The sequence below is a fragment of the Ambystoma mexicanum genome, chromosome 9 (genome assembly GCF_040938575.1).
Source record: "Ambystoma mexicanum isolate Mex_15411 chromosome 9, UKY_AmexF1_1, whole genome shotgun sequence".
NCBI classification, from domain to species: Eukaryota; Metazoa; Chordata; class Amphibia; order Caudata; family Ambystomatidae; genus Ambystoma; species Ambystoma mexicanum.
The window spans coordinates 105,140,061-105,160,382 of NC_090931.1; the positions used below are offsets into that span (position 1 = coordinate 105,140,061).

Here is a 20,322-nt window from a genome sequence, read left to right on the forward strand (position 1 = left end):
TTGATCAAGTAATTTCGACCGCAAAGATGAACACCCTGAATTTTAAAGCTCGTCTCAAATCCCCTCATGAGTCATCTCTGCGTGGGGTGGACTGAATGCAACTGATTCAAACCATTATCTTTGATGTTTTAAACCATGAATCCACTTGAGCACTTTCGGGATCCCTAGCCCTTAGGAGTATAAGTAAATCTCTCTCATTCTACTTGCCATCATCTTGATCTTCTGGGCCATCACTCGGCCACCATTCTGCCACTTCATCCCGATCCTTAAAGGGGTCTTCTTTGTCCCACACTCCTTCCTTTCTCCCCGTCACAAGAAGCTGTTGCATGTACCTCTCCAGGGCGATGTCTCTGCCCATAACTAACTCTGCCTATGAGAGTGATATGAACAAATCTAGCTTATTCTACTAAGGGCTGAAAGTTGTTTGTTATGAATGTGCAGCTAGGCTTGTTGCAGACACCAAACTCTCAGTCTTCTCAATTGGACATCCACGGGATAGATAAGCCACGTTTGCTTGTCATCATAGCTTTGGATAAAGAAAACTCTTGTTTAGTTTTGACTATATTTGGTCGTCGGGTCAACGACTTGTCGCCAGGCAACGCTCCCTAATGAACATTTTGGCAGCAGCCCTTGCAGTCAAGGACCATGACAAATCTGCTCTTACATAGTACCGGTAAGGACCCCAGATCACCCTGTCCTGTATTTTGCCCTTTCCCCTGGTTCCTCTACCTTGGGTGCCTGCTTGATTCTTGACTCCGTCCCCATAAACTTAACTACAAAATGCAATTTCTGTACCACCTGCTATATGGATCTGCTGTGCCTTAACTTCTCACTGAATGGTTTCTACTGCTTCCTATTGCCTTGCTCAGAAATAGAATTCAGGAATTGCCCCAATCTGTGTGCTCCCTATTTGGTGCTGTATTTTAGTGTTTTATTGGCAATTCGAATTTAGGTGTGCTTTTTAAATCCATGCACTCTCCATTTTGTGCTGTATTTTAGTGCTTTATTGGTAATTCGAAGTTAGGTATGCTTTATTCTGTGCATTGGCTGCTAGGCCACTTGGTAAATTCCCATGCACTGTGCAGCTCCCCTGTTTGTCTCTCTCTCTCCTTCGTTATTCCCATGGCACTCTCTATCTCCCATATCTATTCTAACTGCTATTCTATCACCTATCCTACCTCTCTCACAACGTCTGGAAGAGAAAATCTCTCCTGGACTCTAACCCAGGCCTACCTATTGCTGACACCTACGTCAATGCCACTTCCAGGCAGCCTATTGCAGCCGTCCTCATTTATGTCCCTCTCCTGACCTATGGACCCCCCATCTGGTCTCCACTCTGTCCCCCTTCTCCTTCTCAATCATTATTGGTGGCTGGCATACTTCTCAGCCTCTAGGTGTATCATTAATGTCTATCACAATGGCACTATCATGGTCGAAGGTTCTCAACCTACTCTCCTCCTTCGCGACCAGCGCTTGCTCTACCTCATACATTTCCTCCCTTCTCCTGACACTCCTTCTTCCTCTCCTCACACCTCTCCACCACCACTGACAGGATTACCATGCCCCTGTACCCTCTCCCTCGGAAACCTTCAATGGTGGTAACCAGCTTCACTTAGCTACTCTGAATGCTCGCTCTGCTGTCAAACACTCATCGACATCTGTCTCCTCGAAGACTTTGACTTAGACATCCTCCATCTTACTGAAACGTGGTTCCATATCTGCTTCGTCAATGCTCTTGACACTCTCCTTCCTGAGGGCTACAAAATCCTCTCCAAACCCAAACCCAAAACCTACCTCCAAGAACAACAGCTGGTACGACTCTGATCTAGCATTTCCGAAACGCAAGTGCAGAGTTGCTGAACGGAAGTGGCAGACCTTGGGTTTACCCTCTGACAAACTGGCCTGCCGCCTGCTCCAAAGGCAATATCGTTTAACTAAATGCTCCAAAAAGCGGGCCCACATCAAAGCCTGCATCTCTGGAGCCACTAACAATATCGCTGAACTTTTCAAAATCTGCAAGGAACTCAGCAATCCAGCTGCAGTCTCCACCTCGCTCCTTCCTTCCCAGGCTCTCTGCACCGTTTGGCATCCCATTTCACATCAAACACTCAAGAACATCTTGTCCTCACTCTCCTCCACCTCCATCTACACGCCCCCGCCTGCTCCCCTGCCTCCCTTGGCCCCCCTCCTTCCATCCCCTCACTCTACTCCCTCATGCCCATAGCACCAGATGAGGTCTCTAAAGTTGTCTGCTCTATGAAGGTCTCCTCCAAACAGGTGCTCCCCTGCTCTTCCAGACCCATTAAGGACAACATCTCCTCTCTCGCCCCTGCTCTTGCTGACTTCTGTAACCACTCCTTCCCCTCTATCCCTCAAGCATTCCCTTGTGCACCCCCTCTTAAAAAAGCTGTCTGCTGAACCCTCCTGGCCGGCTAACTATTGCCCTATTTCCACTCCCCCCTTCCTGGGTAAACTCTTGGAGAAGCTGGTCCTCCTCCAACTGACCCCCCGCACTGATCTTGCTGGTTGCCTTCAGGACCATCAATCTGGATTCCAGGCATCCAGAGGCACAGAGACTGCTCTCCTGAATACCCGTGAAACCATGCTCGCAAATCTCGACTCCAACTCTCCCGCTCTTCTCCTTCTCCTTGATCTCTCCTCTTCCTTTGACACGGTCAACCATTCTATCCTCATAAAAGAACTCGGTGACACCCTCTGCATTATTGTCCGGGCACTGGATTGGCTGACCTCTCTCCTCACTAACCGCCCTTCAACTTACAACTGGGCCCTTTTTCCTCCACCACCTCACTCTCTACCTGTGGCGTCCCCCAGGGCTCCATCCTATCGGAATGGCTCTTCAATATTGATCTTGCCCCTCTTGCTCACTTGATTTCCTCCTTCTGTCCTAATTTCCACTGTTATGCTGATGACACGCAGCTTTCCTTCAAACTTCCCTCTACTACCTCCTCTTTTTCCTCTCTGATCCCTGACTGTCTGTCGGCCATTCACGCATGGTGTGCAGCTAACGATTTCTGCCTTAATGCCAGTAAGACAGAGATCCTTCTCATTGGGACATCTGCACCCTCTTTCCCTCCCACCCTCTGGCCACCCTCTTGTGCCCTCTACCCCCACCATCATTTGAGGCCCAAAACCTTGGGGTCATCTTCGACTCTGGTTTTTCCTTCATCCCACACATCATGGACCTTACTAAGAGGTCCCAGTTCCAGCTCCATATCCTCAGAGGCATTCTTGATTTCTTAACCATCCCCCAGAAGCTCAATGTCTCCAGAGCTCTGGTCTTCTCCAGGCTGGACTACTGCGACAGTCTCATTTTCAATCTCCCACTTTCCTCACTATGCCACCACCCAGCTAATCCAAGCCCTGGGACCGTATCTCTCCAGTCCGAAATTCTCTCCACTGGCTCCCAGTGGCTGCAAGGATCAAATTCAAGACCCCCTGCATCATCCACAAGGCTTTCTGAGGCTTGGGACCACACTACCTCCAAATTTGCCTCCCAAATACTACCGCGCTAGAGCCCTATATTCCTCTAACTCCAACTCTCTGACTGTCAAACGCTTCTCCAAGCAGGCAGTGGGGGGTAGGTCTCTCTCCTCGGCTGGCGCCTCCCTTTGGAACAGCCTCCCTGCCCCTTTCAGACTTGAGCCAGCCTCCTTAAGTTCCCGAAATTGCTCAAAACTCTGCTGTTCTCTACCTCTTTCTCTCTTTTCTTTCCCTGTTAATCCCCCACTGCAGTTGTGACCAATGGCTTGATCCTCATGAACCTCACCCTTGCGAGTTGCCCTTGATTCCCCCTGCTTGGCAGCTCTGCATCCCACCCTTGCCAGTTGCCTACACTAGAATTTAGCCTGAGGTTCTCTTCCTTGGCTCCCCTTAGCACTTCTGTCCTGGGCCCTCTAGCAGCACTTGTCAGCTGCTCTGCTCCCCCTCCCTCCCATCCCTTGCACTTTCCTCGCTGCACTTGCACATCCAAATGCCACAAGGCCTAGTAGGACCATGACTGTATTTGACTTTTTTGCCAATATTATTTCCCCTGTTACATTTCCATTTAGCCTTGTGGCACTTTGAAACACATTTATGTTGTACAAGGCACCTAACAAATGCTCAATAAAATAAAATATATAAATAAATAAAATTCAGGAATGTCTATTTAGCCGTTGTCCAGAATATCTGACTGAAAGTTTTTCAAGGCGCTTCGTTCAACGGAGCTTGAGGTCAAATGTCTCCTCTGTTTTGCTTGTTCCTAGAGTAAAATGGTCTCTGGTCTGCGAAAGGTCTTTCTTTGTGGTGCTTCCCATACAATGGAATGTTCTGGCTCCAGATCTGAGAAGGATCACTGCATTAGACAGATAAAAAAAAAGGCTGGAGACACAGCTGTTCACATAGGGGCCCACACTTGCTTTATCATCTCTGCTGTGATTGTGGTACTGGTGCTTTTGATTTTGTTTTTCTTTTGTCTGGTTTTTCTATGAACCCTTTGCCCACGGGCCTGGTCGGCGTGTTAAATAGTTGAATAAATAAATAAACAAAATGCCACATTGCAAAATTAGAATGTAAACATGTATTTTTTTTTTCGTTTTAATGGAAATGTTAATTATTCAAAATACATCTTCCCATAAAGGCATCAGTAAAGGTATGTTTGTGCATCATAGTAATCGACAATCTTCTTTAGTCTCTAGAACGTTGCTCTGTCCTGTTTCTGAGACCTGTCATAGTTCAACATGTGATGTTTCATGGTCTTTGCATTCAGACTAAAGCAGTGCAGAAATAGAATCTCACATAAACAGTTTTTGCCACCGCCACAAGCTAGCACTTAATGAAATGTGTTGATTTAGGCCTGTAGGGTATTTTGTGGAGATTTGGGGCCTGACGGTATTTTATTACCGCCGAAAAATAACTTAGCAATAATCACTCTTTGTATTCAGATTTGGCCATGTGCAACAATAATACAATGGACATGCATTATTTCAGCACCCAGACCTGCATATTTGGTATACGTGGTTGGTAGGCGCGGTTGGTGGTATTTTGGTGAGCATAATTCCCTTTGTTTTATTTGTGGCCCCAATGTCCAAAATCCCTTATCTTTGCTTAGATTTTTCGTGTGATCACTAGAGAGACCTCAGACCTACATTTTAGGAAGACCACATTTTTCAGTAATAGTGATGGTGTGCCACCATGGGCGAACTCACTGACTTATTTACGACAGAGAGCTATATATGGTAGTCTTGTGTAATTTCCACTACCTTATATACGGTAGGGAGCTATGTTCAGAGAGTCTCTCTTCCCGTTGGCTCATGTACCTCCAACAAGCTATGCTACGGTCACTCACAACTGTTCATACTGATTCTGACATGCACACATCTGTCTTAAAATGACCATTGCACTGTTTAAAAATCTCCCCACATCATCGGCATTGTAATGGTAAATATTAAATACACCACCCGTCTGTTTTCAAATATTTTTCTGTATTATAAAAGTTGCATTTAAACACGATCTCATTCTTTACAGAAATAAATAAAATGGTACAGTAAAAGCATTGTCTATGACACACTGCGAAGAGCGTGGCGGAGAACAGAACTCAAATTGCAACATTAGCATTTGATTAAGGCATGCACAGGAATCCTACACTGACTGCATATTACCGTACACACTCAGCTCCCACACTTCTCATTACCTTATCTTTTTAGTTGTTCTCTTTGGCTGTTCTCTTTGTGAATGTGGCTCCCTTGGATTAACTCCAGCAAAAAGGAACGCTTGCCTTCTCAAACCGGGGTCATTGCCTGGAATTCTCAGCTTTTTCAGATAGGAACGCCTCAGCCAGTGGAAAGGTCCTTATTTCAGCTCTCCCCAGTCTCGACTGCCAAATCTTGACTGTAGCAGGACGCAGGGATCTGCATTCAGTCAGGAGTCCCACAGCCAGGTCTTCTCCCCAGTAGTGCAGAAAAATGTCTGCCTGTCTTTTTCCCCGATACTGCCCACTAAAACTTTCATCTCAGCCCTCTGTATGACGTGTCCCAATGAAATCCATCATCTCTCATCCTCCTACTCTCAACAATAGCTTCGCTTATACATTTGCAATTGTTGCAAATCTGACTTCCTTCTTCCTGCAGTTACTGTGCACAAAAACACGGAGAAGCAGACAAAGAAGAGAAGAAAAAAAAATCTGCACACACATTTAAATGGCTTTCAGAGTATGCCTAATTCTGCAGTGGAGAACACATTTTATTAGTGGGTTATGTTAAATAAGGCTTTATTAGTCAGGTTAATGGTTAATAGGTTAGCTGTTAATTTTCAAATGTGTCTCTAGCAATATAGGCAGAGTATGCATTTTTAATGTAAAAATGTGTGCTTTTACAATGAGGAACTGGATTTGCATTTTATATTTAAAATCGTTTTTGACTGAATAGCCTGTCTTTCCTTGTTAATCTGGTGACCCATATAGCAATGCACCGCACCCTTGTGGTGGTGCTGCAAAAAAAAAAAATGTGCTACTTGTGCAGTAGTGCTGTACTCTGTGCTGTTTGCTACCTGTGCAGTAGTGCTGTACTCTGTGCTGTAACATGCCAAATATCCTTACATATACCCTCCTTTTGTTTTTAGAACTTGGCTACAATCCAAGCCAATTCCTAAAAACAACTTGTTCTCTCTTTTTTTTTTTTACAATATAGCAATCCAACAAAATGAATATTCATGTGCATCAATGAAAAATTTGCAATCAACATTTCATCTGAGTCCATCAGTTCATAAAATGTTCCACATTTGCCTTCTCAGTGGAAGTGGCATTACTTTAAGTTTAAATTTTCCAAGTCAATTAAAAACAACGAAATAAAACAACTAACTAAAACAAATAATTAATATAACAAATTAAAATAAATAATTAAAATAATAAATACGTGGAACTTCATATGCCGGAACTTTTGTTTTGTCTCTTTTGGTATGTCCCGACCAGCGATGTTATTCGGTTCATTCGAGTACTCTTTCATCTTGGCAATCTTGAATCCACAGTAGTCATCTCTTTTGGCATTCCGGTTATTTTGTCTTCACCTCCACCTGGAGGCAGGCATCTTTTGGTCTTCATCCAGGGGACTCCAGGACTCCATCGTCTCCCGTGGCCTCTGATCCCGACCAAATAATGTTAATTGTCTAAATCAAAATAGAAAATAAACAGATTAAGTACATAGCACAATACTAACTTCATCCTTTTGCCAAAAATAAAACATGCTTGGTAAAAATATTTCATTTTTTTTTTTTCTGAAATTAAACACAAGTTAAAAGAAAACAAGCAGATATTCAATATTTAACACACTTTCTCTCTGCACACCAACCATGAGCTTCCATTATATGTGCATTTATTTATTTATTTATATTTATTTTATATTATATTTTACATATACTACAGTGTTTATGTGCCATCATAACAACCAACTTTTTAACTTCTTTGTCACTGCCTCCTGATTGTACCCATTTATTTTCTCTTTTTGTGTTCAAGGGATTTTATCTGTTTCTACATGCTCAAGCCGCCTGATCTCATGTCTGGGATGGCATGGTTTGATTTGATTTACATGGACAAACTGCTCTATTGCTGTTTCACCTTCATTTTTCAAAATTTTATACACTACAGGAGAGACCCTATCTATAATCCGAAATGGCCCCTGCCAGGCTGCTAGAAATTTAGAATTTTTCTGTTTACTTTTTCCAAAATGAAACTTGTACACCTGATCCCCTACACTGTATTCCTTTACTGATGTCTTTTTATCATAATATGACTTTGCACTGTCAGCAGCTCTTTCCAGATTTCTCTGCACAAAAGCAAATGCATGTTGCAAATGCCTCCTCAGTTCATCAATATATACATGAACTGTGGATGCACTCACTAGAGTTTGCTCATGTGTTCTGTATAGTAGGTGTTGTGGTAACACCATTTTCCTACCTGTCAAGACCTCATGAGGGCTAACACCTGTTGCTTTGGCAGGAGTCGATCTGATTGCCATCAAAACCAATGGTAAACGTAAATCCCAGCTGGAACCTGCTTCTGCCACAAATTTCTTTAAAATATCCACAACAGACCTATTGCTTCTTTCAACTGTACCTGAAGACGCCGCCCGATATGCGATATGTAGTTTCCTTTTCACACCTAGTATTTGCCATACTTTACTCATTAGAGTACTTGTGAAATGACTTCCTCTGTCTGACTCAATTCTTTGTGGCAACCCAAACCTTGAGAACACATGGTTCACCAGCAATGTGGCTGCTGTTTGCGCACTACAATCTGGTGCAGGAATGCACTCAATCCACTTTGACATCAAACATACCACACTCAAAATATAACGGCGTCCCCTGCTCGACCTTTTTAAAGGACCTACATAGTCTATTTGCAAATCTGACCATGGAAGAGTTAGGCCTCTTTTCATCAATGGTGCTCTATGCATTGGTGAAGCAGGTTTAAATTGGGCGCATACTAGACATCCTCTAGTATATAATTCCACATCTTGGGACATATGTGGCCAGTAAGCATAATCGTTTAGTATTTCTAATGTTTTTTGTGAACCTCTATGGCCTGCAGTTATGGCATCATGTGCATGGTGTAGCATCAGTCCTCTGAATGAAAGGGGTACTACCCACTGTATTTGCCCTGTTATGGATTCTCGAATCATGAGTCCATCTTGTAATCTGATTCGTGTTTTGTTCTTTAATAACACCCTCAACTCCTCTTTTCCCATACAATCATTTTCTGTTAAAGGATTTTGTTCAGGATCTATCAAATGATTATAATAGATTCCCAAAATTTGATCATTCTTTTGTGCCTCAATCAAATCTTGGTCTGGCGTGTCATGACTCCACTGCACCACCGGTTGATCTACCTCCTTTGGTGCTTTAGAACGTGTGACTGCATCAATTTGTATTTCACCCATTAAATAATCAATATGTAGCAATTCTCCCATCACAGCCCCAATCTTAGCCAGATGGTCTGCCTTATCATTTCCCTCCTTATCCTCTCCTGGTGTTTTTAAATGCCCACGAATTTTTCTCCAGTATATTGTTAAATTATTTTCTGACACCAATTTGTCTATGGCTTGTATCATTTTTCCATGTTTAAGTGGCTTTTTGTTGTATGTAACCATGCCTCTTGCTTTCCAACCAGGCAAATACTCCACAAAGCTATTCCGTGCATAGTCAGAATCAGTCACCAGGACAATTTCACTGAACTTTTTATCAACTGCAGTAGCAATTGCTTTATAGATGGCTGCCAATTCCGCCACCTGACTGCTCCTATCTCCAATCCTCATCCCTATACTGGGAACGCCTTCACATTTCAACCAGACATTTCCTATTCCTGCCACTAACTGTTTATTACTGTCATTTTCAATGTGAAAAGCACAACCATCCACATATACAGTTGGCAAATCCTTGCATGTTTTTTCATCAAAAGCTTTGTGTGATGATTGTTCAAATTCCTGCAAACTAGTTTCCACTTCCATTTCATTTGGTATTTGTTCAGCTGCACAGTCATGTAAGTCAGCTAACCCTTGAGCAATTGGGCTCTTTTTATTTTGTCCATATCTCACTTCTACGGGAAAACCTTGTAATGCCAGCGTCCATGAAGTGATTCTGGATTGCGCTAGATTGCCTGATCTAATTCTTTTACTCTCTAAAAATTGCAAAGGTTGATGATTTGTTTCAATAATCACCTTTTCTCCCTGAACAATGGGGCGGAAATGTTGTAGCGCCCACACAGTGGTTAATAGGGCCTTTTCACATTCATTAAATCTCATTTCAACTTGGGAAAATGCCTTACTTGCATATGCAATGGTTTTGTGATTCAAATCGTGTTTTTGTGATAATACTGCTGACATACAATGTTCAGAAAAACCTATTTCTATAAAGAAATCCCTGTCCTTTATGGGGTATGCTAAACATGGTGCCTTTACAAGACATTCCTTCAATCTAGCCACTGCATCAGACTGCTCTCTTTCCCATCTCCAGGGAGTATTTAGTTTAAGCAGTTTAGTCAATGGTTGAGTGATTTCTGCATAATTCTCAATGAACTTTCTGTTATAGCCTGTCATCCCTAATAAACTTTTTACTCCTTTCACATCTTTAAGATCTTTTAATCTTTGTATGGCCTCTATTTTCTTCCTTTGTGGATTTAGCCCACGTTCAGTCACTTCATGCCCTAGAAAGTTCACTTTTTTCTTGCACCATTGTGCTTTTTGCAAAGATACTTTGGCGCCTGCTTTCTGCAATTGGCCAAGCACATGTCTTATTTCATCAAAATGGCTTTTCAGGCTTTCATTTTTTATCAGGACATCATCCACATAAACTATTGTTCCTCTTCCCGCTGCATCCGGCATGGCCTTTCTCAAAAATATGCCAAATTCACTCCCACTATTGATGTACCCGAACGGAGCTCTAAGCCAGGCATATTGAGTCCTGTCAAATGTAAAGGAAAATAAGTGTTGTATCTCCTCTGCCAATGGCACACACCAATATCCAGATGTGAGATCTAACGTGGTAAATACATTTGAACCATGTATCTGAGCTAGGCCCTGATCAATGAATGGTAGTGGCCATCTAGATACTGGTACTCTTTTATTTAACTCTCTTAAGTCTGCACACAGCCGCCATTGACCATTTGGCTTTAACACACCTAAAATAGGCGTATTGGATGTGCTATGAATGGGCCTGATTATTCCCCGTGATTCCAAATTTTTAATAATCTCTGCCAATGATTCTAAACATGCCAGAGGTAGTCTATACTGGCGTACAAACACTGGATTTCTGCTACAACCTTCTGGTAGTGTGGCCAAATGTAAATCAGTTAAACCACAATCATAAGCATCTTTTGCAAATACATCCTTAAACTCCATAAATATTTCCCTCAGGTCGTCTCTATCCTTATCGCTGTCACATGCATCCGCTAAGGAGATCTGCTCTTCTACCATTTTGGAAAATTCTGGAAACTCTTCTGGTAAAGGAATCTCAGCGCTTTCCTCTAACTGTGTGGCTGTGTCTTTTTGTAGAGCTGCCACTTTTAAATATTTTGGCATATCAGCTTCCACTTCAATGGGCTGATTTCCTGTTTCATTTTCATTTAAATTAAATATTATGCAATCCTCTTGATGGCAGCACACTGTCTCATTTGAATCATAAGGATACACAGAATGAATTTTAAATATTCCATTGGGCTGAGAGTCCAGGTGTTCTGGCAACTCGCCCTTGGCATCTACATATTTTTCAGGAATATTCCCAATCACCATGTTATTTAAATCTGCCGTATAATGTGATTTTTGTATGGCCATTCCTAATGGGGAGTTTTCCTCTAAATGAATATCCTGACAACCTTTATTATTTACCATGATTTTTACAGATCCCTCACCAATGTCTACCAATGGAATGTATTCATAATCCAGGCCTTGCTGTTTTATGGATTCATTCAGGCATACAAATGCATCAGAGCCTTTCATCTGCTGCCCATTTTTGCATTTCAGTGTTATTGCAAACTGTTTTGTAAATGCAGGAATAATAGTATTTTTCCTCATTTGTAATTCGACTGCATAAGGAACCAGTTGTGCACAATGATAAGCCCTTCTTTTGTCTTCAAATTCAGGTGCCGGATTACCTAGGTGTGACCATATTTTTTGATTAAGGAAATCTAACACCATACACATTCTGTGCATGATGTCATTGCCCATGTAAAATTCATTTTGTGCTCCACTCACTATCCATACATTATGGTAAATTGTTTTCTGCCCAATGCTAATTTTAAGCATGCATCTGCCTGCAATTCGGTTTTCAAAGTCTGGACTGTCCAACCCAGAAACATATTGGTTTTTAATCCTAAATTTCGGGATTTCTTCCCTCTCCATAATTTTTTGCAACAATTTCTTATTAATGAAACTCCTTTCATGTTCAAGTGCTAAAGTGGCTTTTATTGTTTTAAGATAATCATTTATACCAACATGAACCCATGGTTGCTCATCTTCCATGTGTATTTCTGCCAGAGTGGTAATGTGTTTTTCTGAATCTGTTTTAGGAGCAATATTCTGTTTGCATGTTTTCTCTTTTAAATAGAAACGTAATGTGTGCTCATCTATGGCAGTCTGCCAATCTTTCCTTGGGTCCAAGTATATTTGTACAGGTAGATTTTCATTGTCGCTCTGCATTTTGTCTTGACACATTAATATAACAGTGACACTAGGTATGCAGCTATTCTGGAGATATACCTCCACAGCATCATTTGTTTTGGCAACGGTGTGACATTCATTTATATTGCTGTTTTGTGATTTTAGTTTCTTAGGCCTCAATGGTTTTTTGGTTAAGGACCACAGCACTCCATTCACCCCATCTATGAGAGGAGACAATCTTTTCAGGCAATCTGTCCCCATCAGAAATGGAATTTCACAAATAGATGTGATCAATACCTCTTGTTTCATTCTGTGCTTTCCTATTTTTATGTCAACCTCAGTTACACCTATGATGGGCACCTCCTCCCCATTAAAGTTATGCACTGGGCCTTGATTTGCCTTCACTGTGATCTGACTCTGTGGAGGCCTCCCTTCATTGATACTCTTTACCAGCTCCTTGGACATAATTGTGGCCTGTGCGCCAGTGTCAATCATAGCGAAGGTGTGGCATTTTTCTTCTACAGTGATGGGTGCATAATATCTGTCCTCAACTTCATCTAATACACATAAGAAATGTGAATTCTTACTGATTTCAGGGCTCACCTTTCTCAGATCTTTTTCACTTTTGGCTAAGCACATTGGTAAATGAAAAGACATTTTTCCCTCCTTTTTACCCATTTCTGTGCGAGATATTTTATTCATTTCTCCATGTTCAGAGGTTTTTTGGAGTGTGGCCACTGTTCGCCCATCCATCTGGGTAACATCAGAGACCACATTACAACCTTCCAACTGAACATGTGTAACAACATCATTCAGCAATTTGTCATTTTTTAATTCTGTGCATTTGTGATCATTTAGTGTAATACCAGCCCTTTCAGCCTCTTCAAAAATATGTGGCTCAAAGAATTCTTCAGGTGATTGACTTGTACCCTCCTTGTGAGTATTTCCTTTTTCTGTCTGTGTTTGGTCATTGTTTTGCTTGCCAAGGGAAGGAGCTATGGCATCCCCACTTACCCCCTGTTCACTGATATTCCCCATGCATGAGTCATTTTTCTTAAATCTGTTCCTTTGTTCTTTTGGAATTCCTAATGTTTCTTTTTCATTTGTGCAAATCTTTACTGTTTTATTTAGCTCTAAGTTAAACCGTACCTCTTTTTTAGAAGTATTTGCACTTTCTATCACAATTTCATTTACTGGTACTTTCATTTTTAATCCATTAGTCATCTCAGAGTTGTTATGCTAAATTATATCAGAGCAATCTGTCATTTTGGCACTGCAGTTATCATGAGTACTTAGTCACTTTTCGGAAGCCCCCCGGTCATTGCTATGGCCATCAGCCCCCTCTTTGGAAGGTTGTTTTTGCGCTGTATAGAGCTTTCCTATTTGCTCAGCTAACATTTTCACTTGGGCCTCAAGGCACTGGAACCTTTCCATCTCTCTAGGATCCTCTTTCTGTGGCCTAGGTCGATATTGGTTGTTTTCCCCCTGATTGGATCTATTCTGATACCTCTCAGGTGATTGATGTCGGTTGGGATGGTTTCTGAACTCTTGATTCATTTGTGGAGGGGAGCGGGTTGCACCCATCCTTTGATTATAGTCCCCTGGTGGGGAATCATTGTACTGGCGTGGATTGTAGTTCACGTTTTGCCTCATGTCCTGTCTCTCAGATTGTGGGTACTGGCCCCTATGTTGATTTCCATTATCAGTAAATCGATCCACATATCGGGGCCTATCCTGATTACCATATATCATGGTGCTGGGATCAAATCTGCTCTGTGTCCCCAATGTCTGGTAGGGACCATCATTTCTTTGATCTTGATTTTGTCTCTGGTTATTGTTCATACCTGCCATATCAGGCCGATATCCTACCCGGGGTCTATCCCCTAAATATCTAGGGCTGATGTAGCTCTCTCTATTACTAGGATCATGTGTTTGGAACATTGGTACAGGAAATGGCGATCTTTGTTGATTACCCCTTTGTTCAGGTGTCACATTATTTTTACCTTGGCTTTGAACAGACTCAAGGGACATTTTGGCTGACCTGATTTCCATTACTGTGGCTGAGGGTTCTTTAGATTTAGGCCTGGTATCTTTCATTTTATCACTTTCTCTACCCTGACAATAGAGTACCTCATATAGCTTTGTGCTTTGATGTACAATCCATTCAAGGGACTTGTCACGGTCAAATTCACGGACCAATTGGGATATGATGTCTTTCTGTAGCCCATAGAAGTATGCGGTTTTAAACTCATTGGAATTTGAGTCAAAAGATACATCAAAGCGAGAGAATGCTCTTTTTAAGTCTTGTAAAAATTGGCGAGGGGATGTATTAGGTCCAGCAGTAATTGTGTACGCGACTTTCTTTGCCTCCTGCAATGACTGAAAAGGAGAAAAATGACGCCTAATTTCTTTTTCAAACTCCAGCCATGTCATATTCTGCTGTTCATTTAATCCCCTCATGATGCTGGCCGTCGGGGCATCTAAAGTTAAATGAAAATATTGTCTGTACTGTTCCCTAGGTATCTGGAGTGCTTTAAAAATGTCATGCACCGCTTCTAAGTGATCCTCAATGCAGCATTCACCTCCCTTTTTAAATGGTTTGATCAGGGCTTTAATGGATTTCATTATTTTTATGGGGCTACTTGTTGCAATGCATGGAATTGCACTATTTTGTGACTCAATCCTGTTTTCAGGTGTATGAGATTGGTGGCTGCCCCCAATGGGAGTATCAAATCCCCCAAGGGCGCTGCAACCAAGTTCAGTCACCGGCCCAGTCACTGGGGCACTAGCTCTTTGGGCATAGCTAGAATTCACCTCCACTCCATTGAATGTGGTTCCCTGCCGCCTCTCCTGGGACCTGGGAATGCACATTTGCTGTTCTAAGTCCTTACACTTTTTAAGAAGTCTGTTGGCTTCATCATGCAAATAATTATTTTCATCACTCATTTTATTAATCACCTCCTGCATATCGCCCATTTGCATTTGGCATTCATTGAACTCTTTATTTCTCTTGTCTCTTTCTTGAATCATTTTAATCATTTCTTGTTCTGCACTCTGGAGATCACCTTCTTTTTCGCAATGTTCTTTTTGTAAAATCTGCATTTCTGAAACAACCTCATCTTTATCCTGCCTAATGTGATCCACTAAGGCTTTTAAGTGTGCCAATTCTTGCTCACTATCTTCAAATTGTTTCTTGCTTTTGGATAACTGAGTATCAAAGTCTCTGCATTTTAATTGCATGTCTTTTTGGCATACATCCAATTCTGCTCTCAACATTTCCTGATTTTTACTTGCCCCCTCTAATTCAGTCTTTAACCTGTTAATTAGCTGAGTATCATTCTCTTGCATTCGCAGGGATTTGTTTAAAATAAACCATATTTTGCCGCATAGCCGTATTAAACAGTCTTTCTCTGCACTTTTATCGGCTGCATTCAATAATCTTGTAAGGCAGACCTGAATTATGCTGCCTTCTGCAAAAATATTGTCTAGTTTTTCTTTCTGCACCTCACCCTGAATGCGGTTACTCCATTCTAAGGTGCTGTTCGAAGACCAATTCCCATGTGCAAATAACTTTGCCTCTAAATATTGCACTAGATCTGAGAATGTGGTTTCCCTTTGTGACATTCTGAAATTCGTTTTTAGTGGCACACTGCTATTATAAAATGGGTTCCCTTTAATGTGCAAATGGCAGTGTGAGACACACTTGCCACGCCCAGTAGGTACTCTATGATCACTTTCCCGGCCTGCAACGCACCATAAATATGTAGGGTATTTTGTGGAGATTTGGGGCCTGACGGTATTTTATTACCGCCGAAAAATAACTATAATAACAATAATCACTCTTTGTATTCAGATTTGGCCATGTGCAACAATAATACAATGGACATGCATTATTTCAGCACCCAGACCTGCATATTTGGTATACGTGGTTGGTAGGCGCGGTTGGTGGTATTTTGGTGAGCATAATTCCCTTTGTTTTATTTGTGGCCCCAATGTCCAAAATCCCTTATCTTTGCTTAGATTTTTCGTGTGATCACTAGAGAGACCTCAGACCTACATTTTAGGAAGACCACATTTTTCAGTAATAGTGATGGTGTGCCACCATGGGCGAACTCACTGACTTATTTACGACAGAGAGCTATATATGGTAGTCTTGTGGTAATTTCCACTACCTTATATACGGTAGGGAGCTATGTTCAGATAGTCTCTCTTCCCGTTGGCTCATGTACCTCCAACAAGCTATGCTACGGTCACTCACAACTGTTCATACTGATTCTGACATGCACACATCTGTCTTAAAATGACCATTGCACCGTTTAAAAATCTCCCCACATCATCGGCATTGTAATGGTAAATATTAAATACACCACCCGTCTGTTTTCAAATATTTTTCTGTATTATAAAAGTTGCATTTAAACACGATCTCATTCTTTACAGAAATAAATAAAATGGTACAGTAAAAGCATTGTCTATGACACACTGTGAAGAGCGTGGCGGAGAACAGAACTCAAATTGCAACATTAGCATTTGATTAAGGCATGCACAGGAATCCTACACTGACTGCATATTACCGTACACACTCAGCTCCCACACTTCTCATTACCTTATCTTTTTAGTTGTTCTCTTTGGCTGTTCTCTTTGTGAATGTGGCTCCCTTGGATTGACTCCAGCAAAAAGGAACGCTTGCCTTCTCAAACCGGGGTCATTGCCTGGAATTCTCAGCTTTTTCAGATAGGAACGCCTCAGCCAGTGGAAAGGTCCTTCTTTCAGCTCTCCCCAGTCTCGACTGCCAAATCTTGACTGTAGCAGGACGCAGGGATCTGCATTCAGTCAGGAGTCCCACAGCCAGGTCTTCTCCCCAGTAGTGCAGAAAAATGTCTGCCTGTCTTTTTCCCCGATACTGCCCACTAAAACTTTCATCTCAGCCCTCTGTATGACGTGTCCCAATGAAATCCATCATCTCTCATCCTCCTACTCTCAACAATAGCTTCGCTTATACATTTGCAATTGTTGCAAATCTGACTTCCTTCTTCCTGCAGTTACTGTGCACAAAAACACGGAGAAGCAGACAAAGAAGAGAAGAAAAAAAAATCTGCACACACATTTAAATGGCTTTCAGAGTATGCCTAATTCTGCAGTGGAGAACACATTTTATTAGTGGGTTATGTTAAATAAGGTTTTATTAGTCAGGTTAATGGTTAATAGGTTAGCTGTTAATTTTCAAATGTGTCTCTAGCAATATAGGCAGAGTATGCATTTTTAATGTAAAAATGTGTGCTTTTACAATGAGGAACTGGATTTGCATTTTATATTTAAAATCGTTTTTGACTGAATAGCCTGTCTTTCCTTGTTAATCTGGTGACCCATATAGCAATGCACCGCACCCTTGTGGTGGTGCTGCAAAAAAAAAAAATGTGCTACTCGTGCAGTAGTGCTGTACTCTGTGCTGTTTGCTACCTGTGCAGTAGTGCTGTACTCTGTGCTGTAACATGCCAAATATCCTTACATCTCTGCTGTGATTGTGGTACTGGTGCTTTTGATTTTGTTTTTCTTTTGTCTGGTTTTTCTATGAACCCTTTGCCCACGGGCCTGGTCGGCGTGTTAAATAGTTAAATAAATAAATAAACAAAATGCCACATTGCAAAATTAGAATGTAAACATGTATTTTTTTTTTCGTTTTAATGGAAATGTTAATTATTCAAAATACATCTTCCCATAAAGGCATCAGTAAAGGTATGTTTGTGCATCATAGTAATCGACAATCTTCTTTAGTCTCTAGAACGTTGCTCTGTCCTGTTTCTGAGACCTGTCATAGTTCAACATGTGATGTTTCATGGTCTTTGCATTCAGATTAAAGCAGTGCAGAAATAGAATCTCACATAAACAGTTTTTGCCACCGCCACAAGCTAGCACTTAATGAAATGTGTTGATTTAGGCCTTTTTATGTTAAATTTTGCCTATGGGGAATTTGTTCGTGGCAAATAATTTTTCCTGGAAAATCCTTCTCCTAAAAATAGTTATTTTATGGTCTTTCTTTTAACGCTAAGTAAAACTAAAATCCTAAGGCCCTGATTCGTGGAATTCTTTGCAGGGAAAATCGGGACTTTGCGGGCCATTCTGCGCGCAAAACCCTGTTTGTCAATTCATGGAATGTACTGCGCAGGACTTTTCTGGGACTTGCGTGGAGTTCGCGCTGGCCTAGAACGGCTTTGAGAGGGTGGATTGGGTCCACGCAGAGCTCAAAGCAGGGGAGGGAACATACAGAATAAGGAAGAACAAGGAAAATTGTGGGCGTTCGAAAAGGACGGCCGATGCGAGTCAGACCACAACGGAGCAGACCAAATCATATTCATGGATCTGACCATGAAACCTTCCGTCGGGAAATGACCATGCAAAGTTCTCGATCTAACCGCCACCCGAATGCAGGCATACAGACACGTACACATAGGAATCATTGCGCAGAGATAAGATCGCATGGTGGTTTTAGGGTTGCGTGCTTGCAGCCGGGGTTCTAATTGAAGTTAGGGGTTCGTGTAACCAGTGTAGCGGGGTACAGGCACTGTTTACGGGCGTTTGCACGCAAATGTACCGGGAAATGACAACTTTTACGACACATGATATGCATGATGTGGGGGTGCAGGGAATAGTTAAGGGACCCTACGCAGTGTTGCCGAGTTCAGCTTTGGTTCTGGGGGTTCGCTTGCAGCTTTTCCAGGGTGTGTTGCATCACGGTTGAGGAGTGCGCAACTTCTGCATGTACGGCTGGAATTACTATGCGTGTGGGCGTGTCATGGGCATTCCGGCCGCTCCTTGCCCATAGGGTTGTTTTGCGTGGAAAATTCTGTGAATACGCGGAGCGTGCAGATTTTCTCATTTGCGCTGCTACCCGCAGAGTACTTTTCGAGGCGGGAACTTTGCAGGGTCAATGCGACTTTTTCCATGAATCAGGCCATAAGTTATAGTGGCAATTTCAGGATTTTTGCAATAAAAAAAATCTCACTTTTTGTAGTTGTGAGAAATAACATTTATGGGTTGTTTTAAAATAAATCGACATGTTATTTGAATGTAACAACATTTCTTAATTGACAAATATCACTAAGGTTATGAAGTTACTAAGAGTTTGCATTCACATTGATGGAAGTGAAAGTGGGATGGAAGCTGACATGTCTTCTGGGACACCACCACAGCCCTTTATTGACTGAGAGCCACCAAATTGAGAAGTACTAGCACCAATTACCACCTCTTAGTAAAGTGCTTAGGTGCTGCAGTAATACATCATGAACTGCTAATTGAAAAGGTAATATTATTAACTGTGTAATGTGTTTCTGGTTTATGTCCAGGAGGGGAGCGGCGACACGTTTAATTATATCCAGCTGAGAGTGCTAAGCAACTGGGGAAACTCTGCCTTCACCTGTGTGTACAGATTCCGCATCCACCGGGACCTCTCAAACCGGGCATTGCAGCAGCCGAAGGATACAGAGTCCACCGGCGCAAAATGAAGGAGGTGTTTAAATCGACCTCACGAAAGACAATGGAAGGAAAGAGCTAGGGGTTGATCGATGAAAGGGTATTGAAATGGATCAAACATTGATAATTTGGATTTTAAATGAGAACATTAAAACAGTTTACCCCAACTTTTTCCTGTCAATCATTCTTGCTAAGAAAATTCTCATTGCAAGGTTGTATTGGCTCATAATGTAAATGTAACATGGGAAATAATTTTATTTGATTTATTTACTAGTGTTAAATCCTGTGCACACAGGCCAAAGTGTGTGAGGAGAGAGATTCTCTGAGAGTCAATACGCTATGTTGTAAATTTGGTTGTATTTGTAAGGCAACAGCTCCCTCTAGTGGTGACTGCAGGTGAAGCAGGCAGTCTCTACTGCGCATGACTGCATCAGACAAACAATCATCTGGCCTTTTATTGTATTTTATAATGATTTTTATTCTTATAGGCGCTTTCGCCCAAAGGGCATCTTGACACTTTTCTCAATTAAGAAGACGAGGATGAAACAGAAAACGGCCAGCAATAACGCCAAAATAAAATAGTTTTCATTTATTTCCTGAATGTAGAAAAGGTCTTTGATACCGTGAAAATTATCAGGTAAAGAATTTTAGTCTTGCAGATGTGACCCTGAAAGCACATCCGAGGCAGCGGAACGCTTGACGAGAGGGATGA

At 41.8% G+C, this 20,322-nt stretch overlaps 1 protein-coding gene across 1 annotated transcript in view; it reads left to right on the forward strand.

Annotated features, from left to right (window-relative positions):
• Positions 1 to 19,775, forward strand: part of LOC138489589 (SUN domain-containing protein 3-like) — a 131,235-nt gene extending 111,460 nt beyond the window's left edge. Inside the window, exon 7 of the mRNA XM_069617296.1 lies at positions 19,484 to 19,775. Coding sequence (XP_069473397.1) covers positions 19,484 to 19,642 — 159 coding nt within the window. The 3' untranslated portion in view covers positions 19,643 to 19,775. The remainder of the gene's footprint in view (positions 1 to 19,483) is intronic.
• Positions 19,776 to 20,322: the final 547 nt, after the last annotated feature.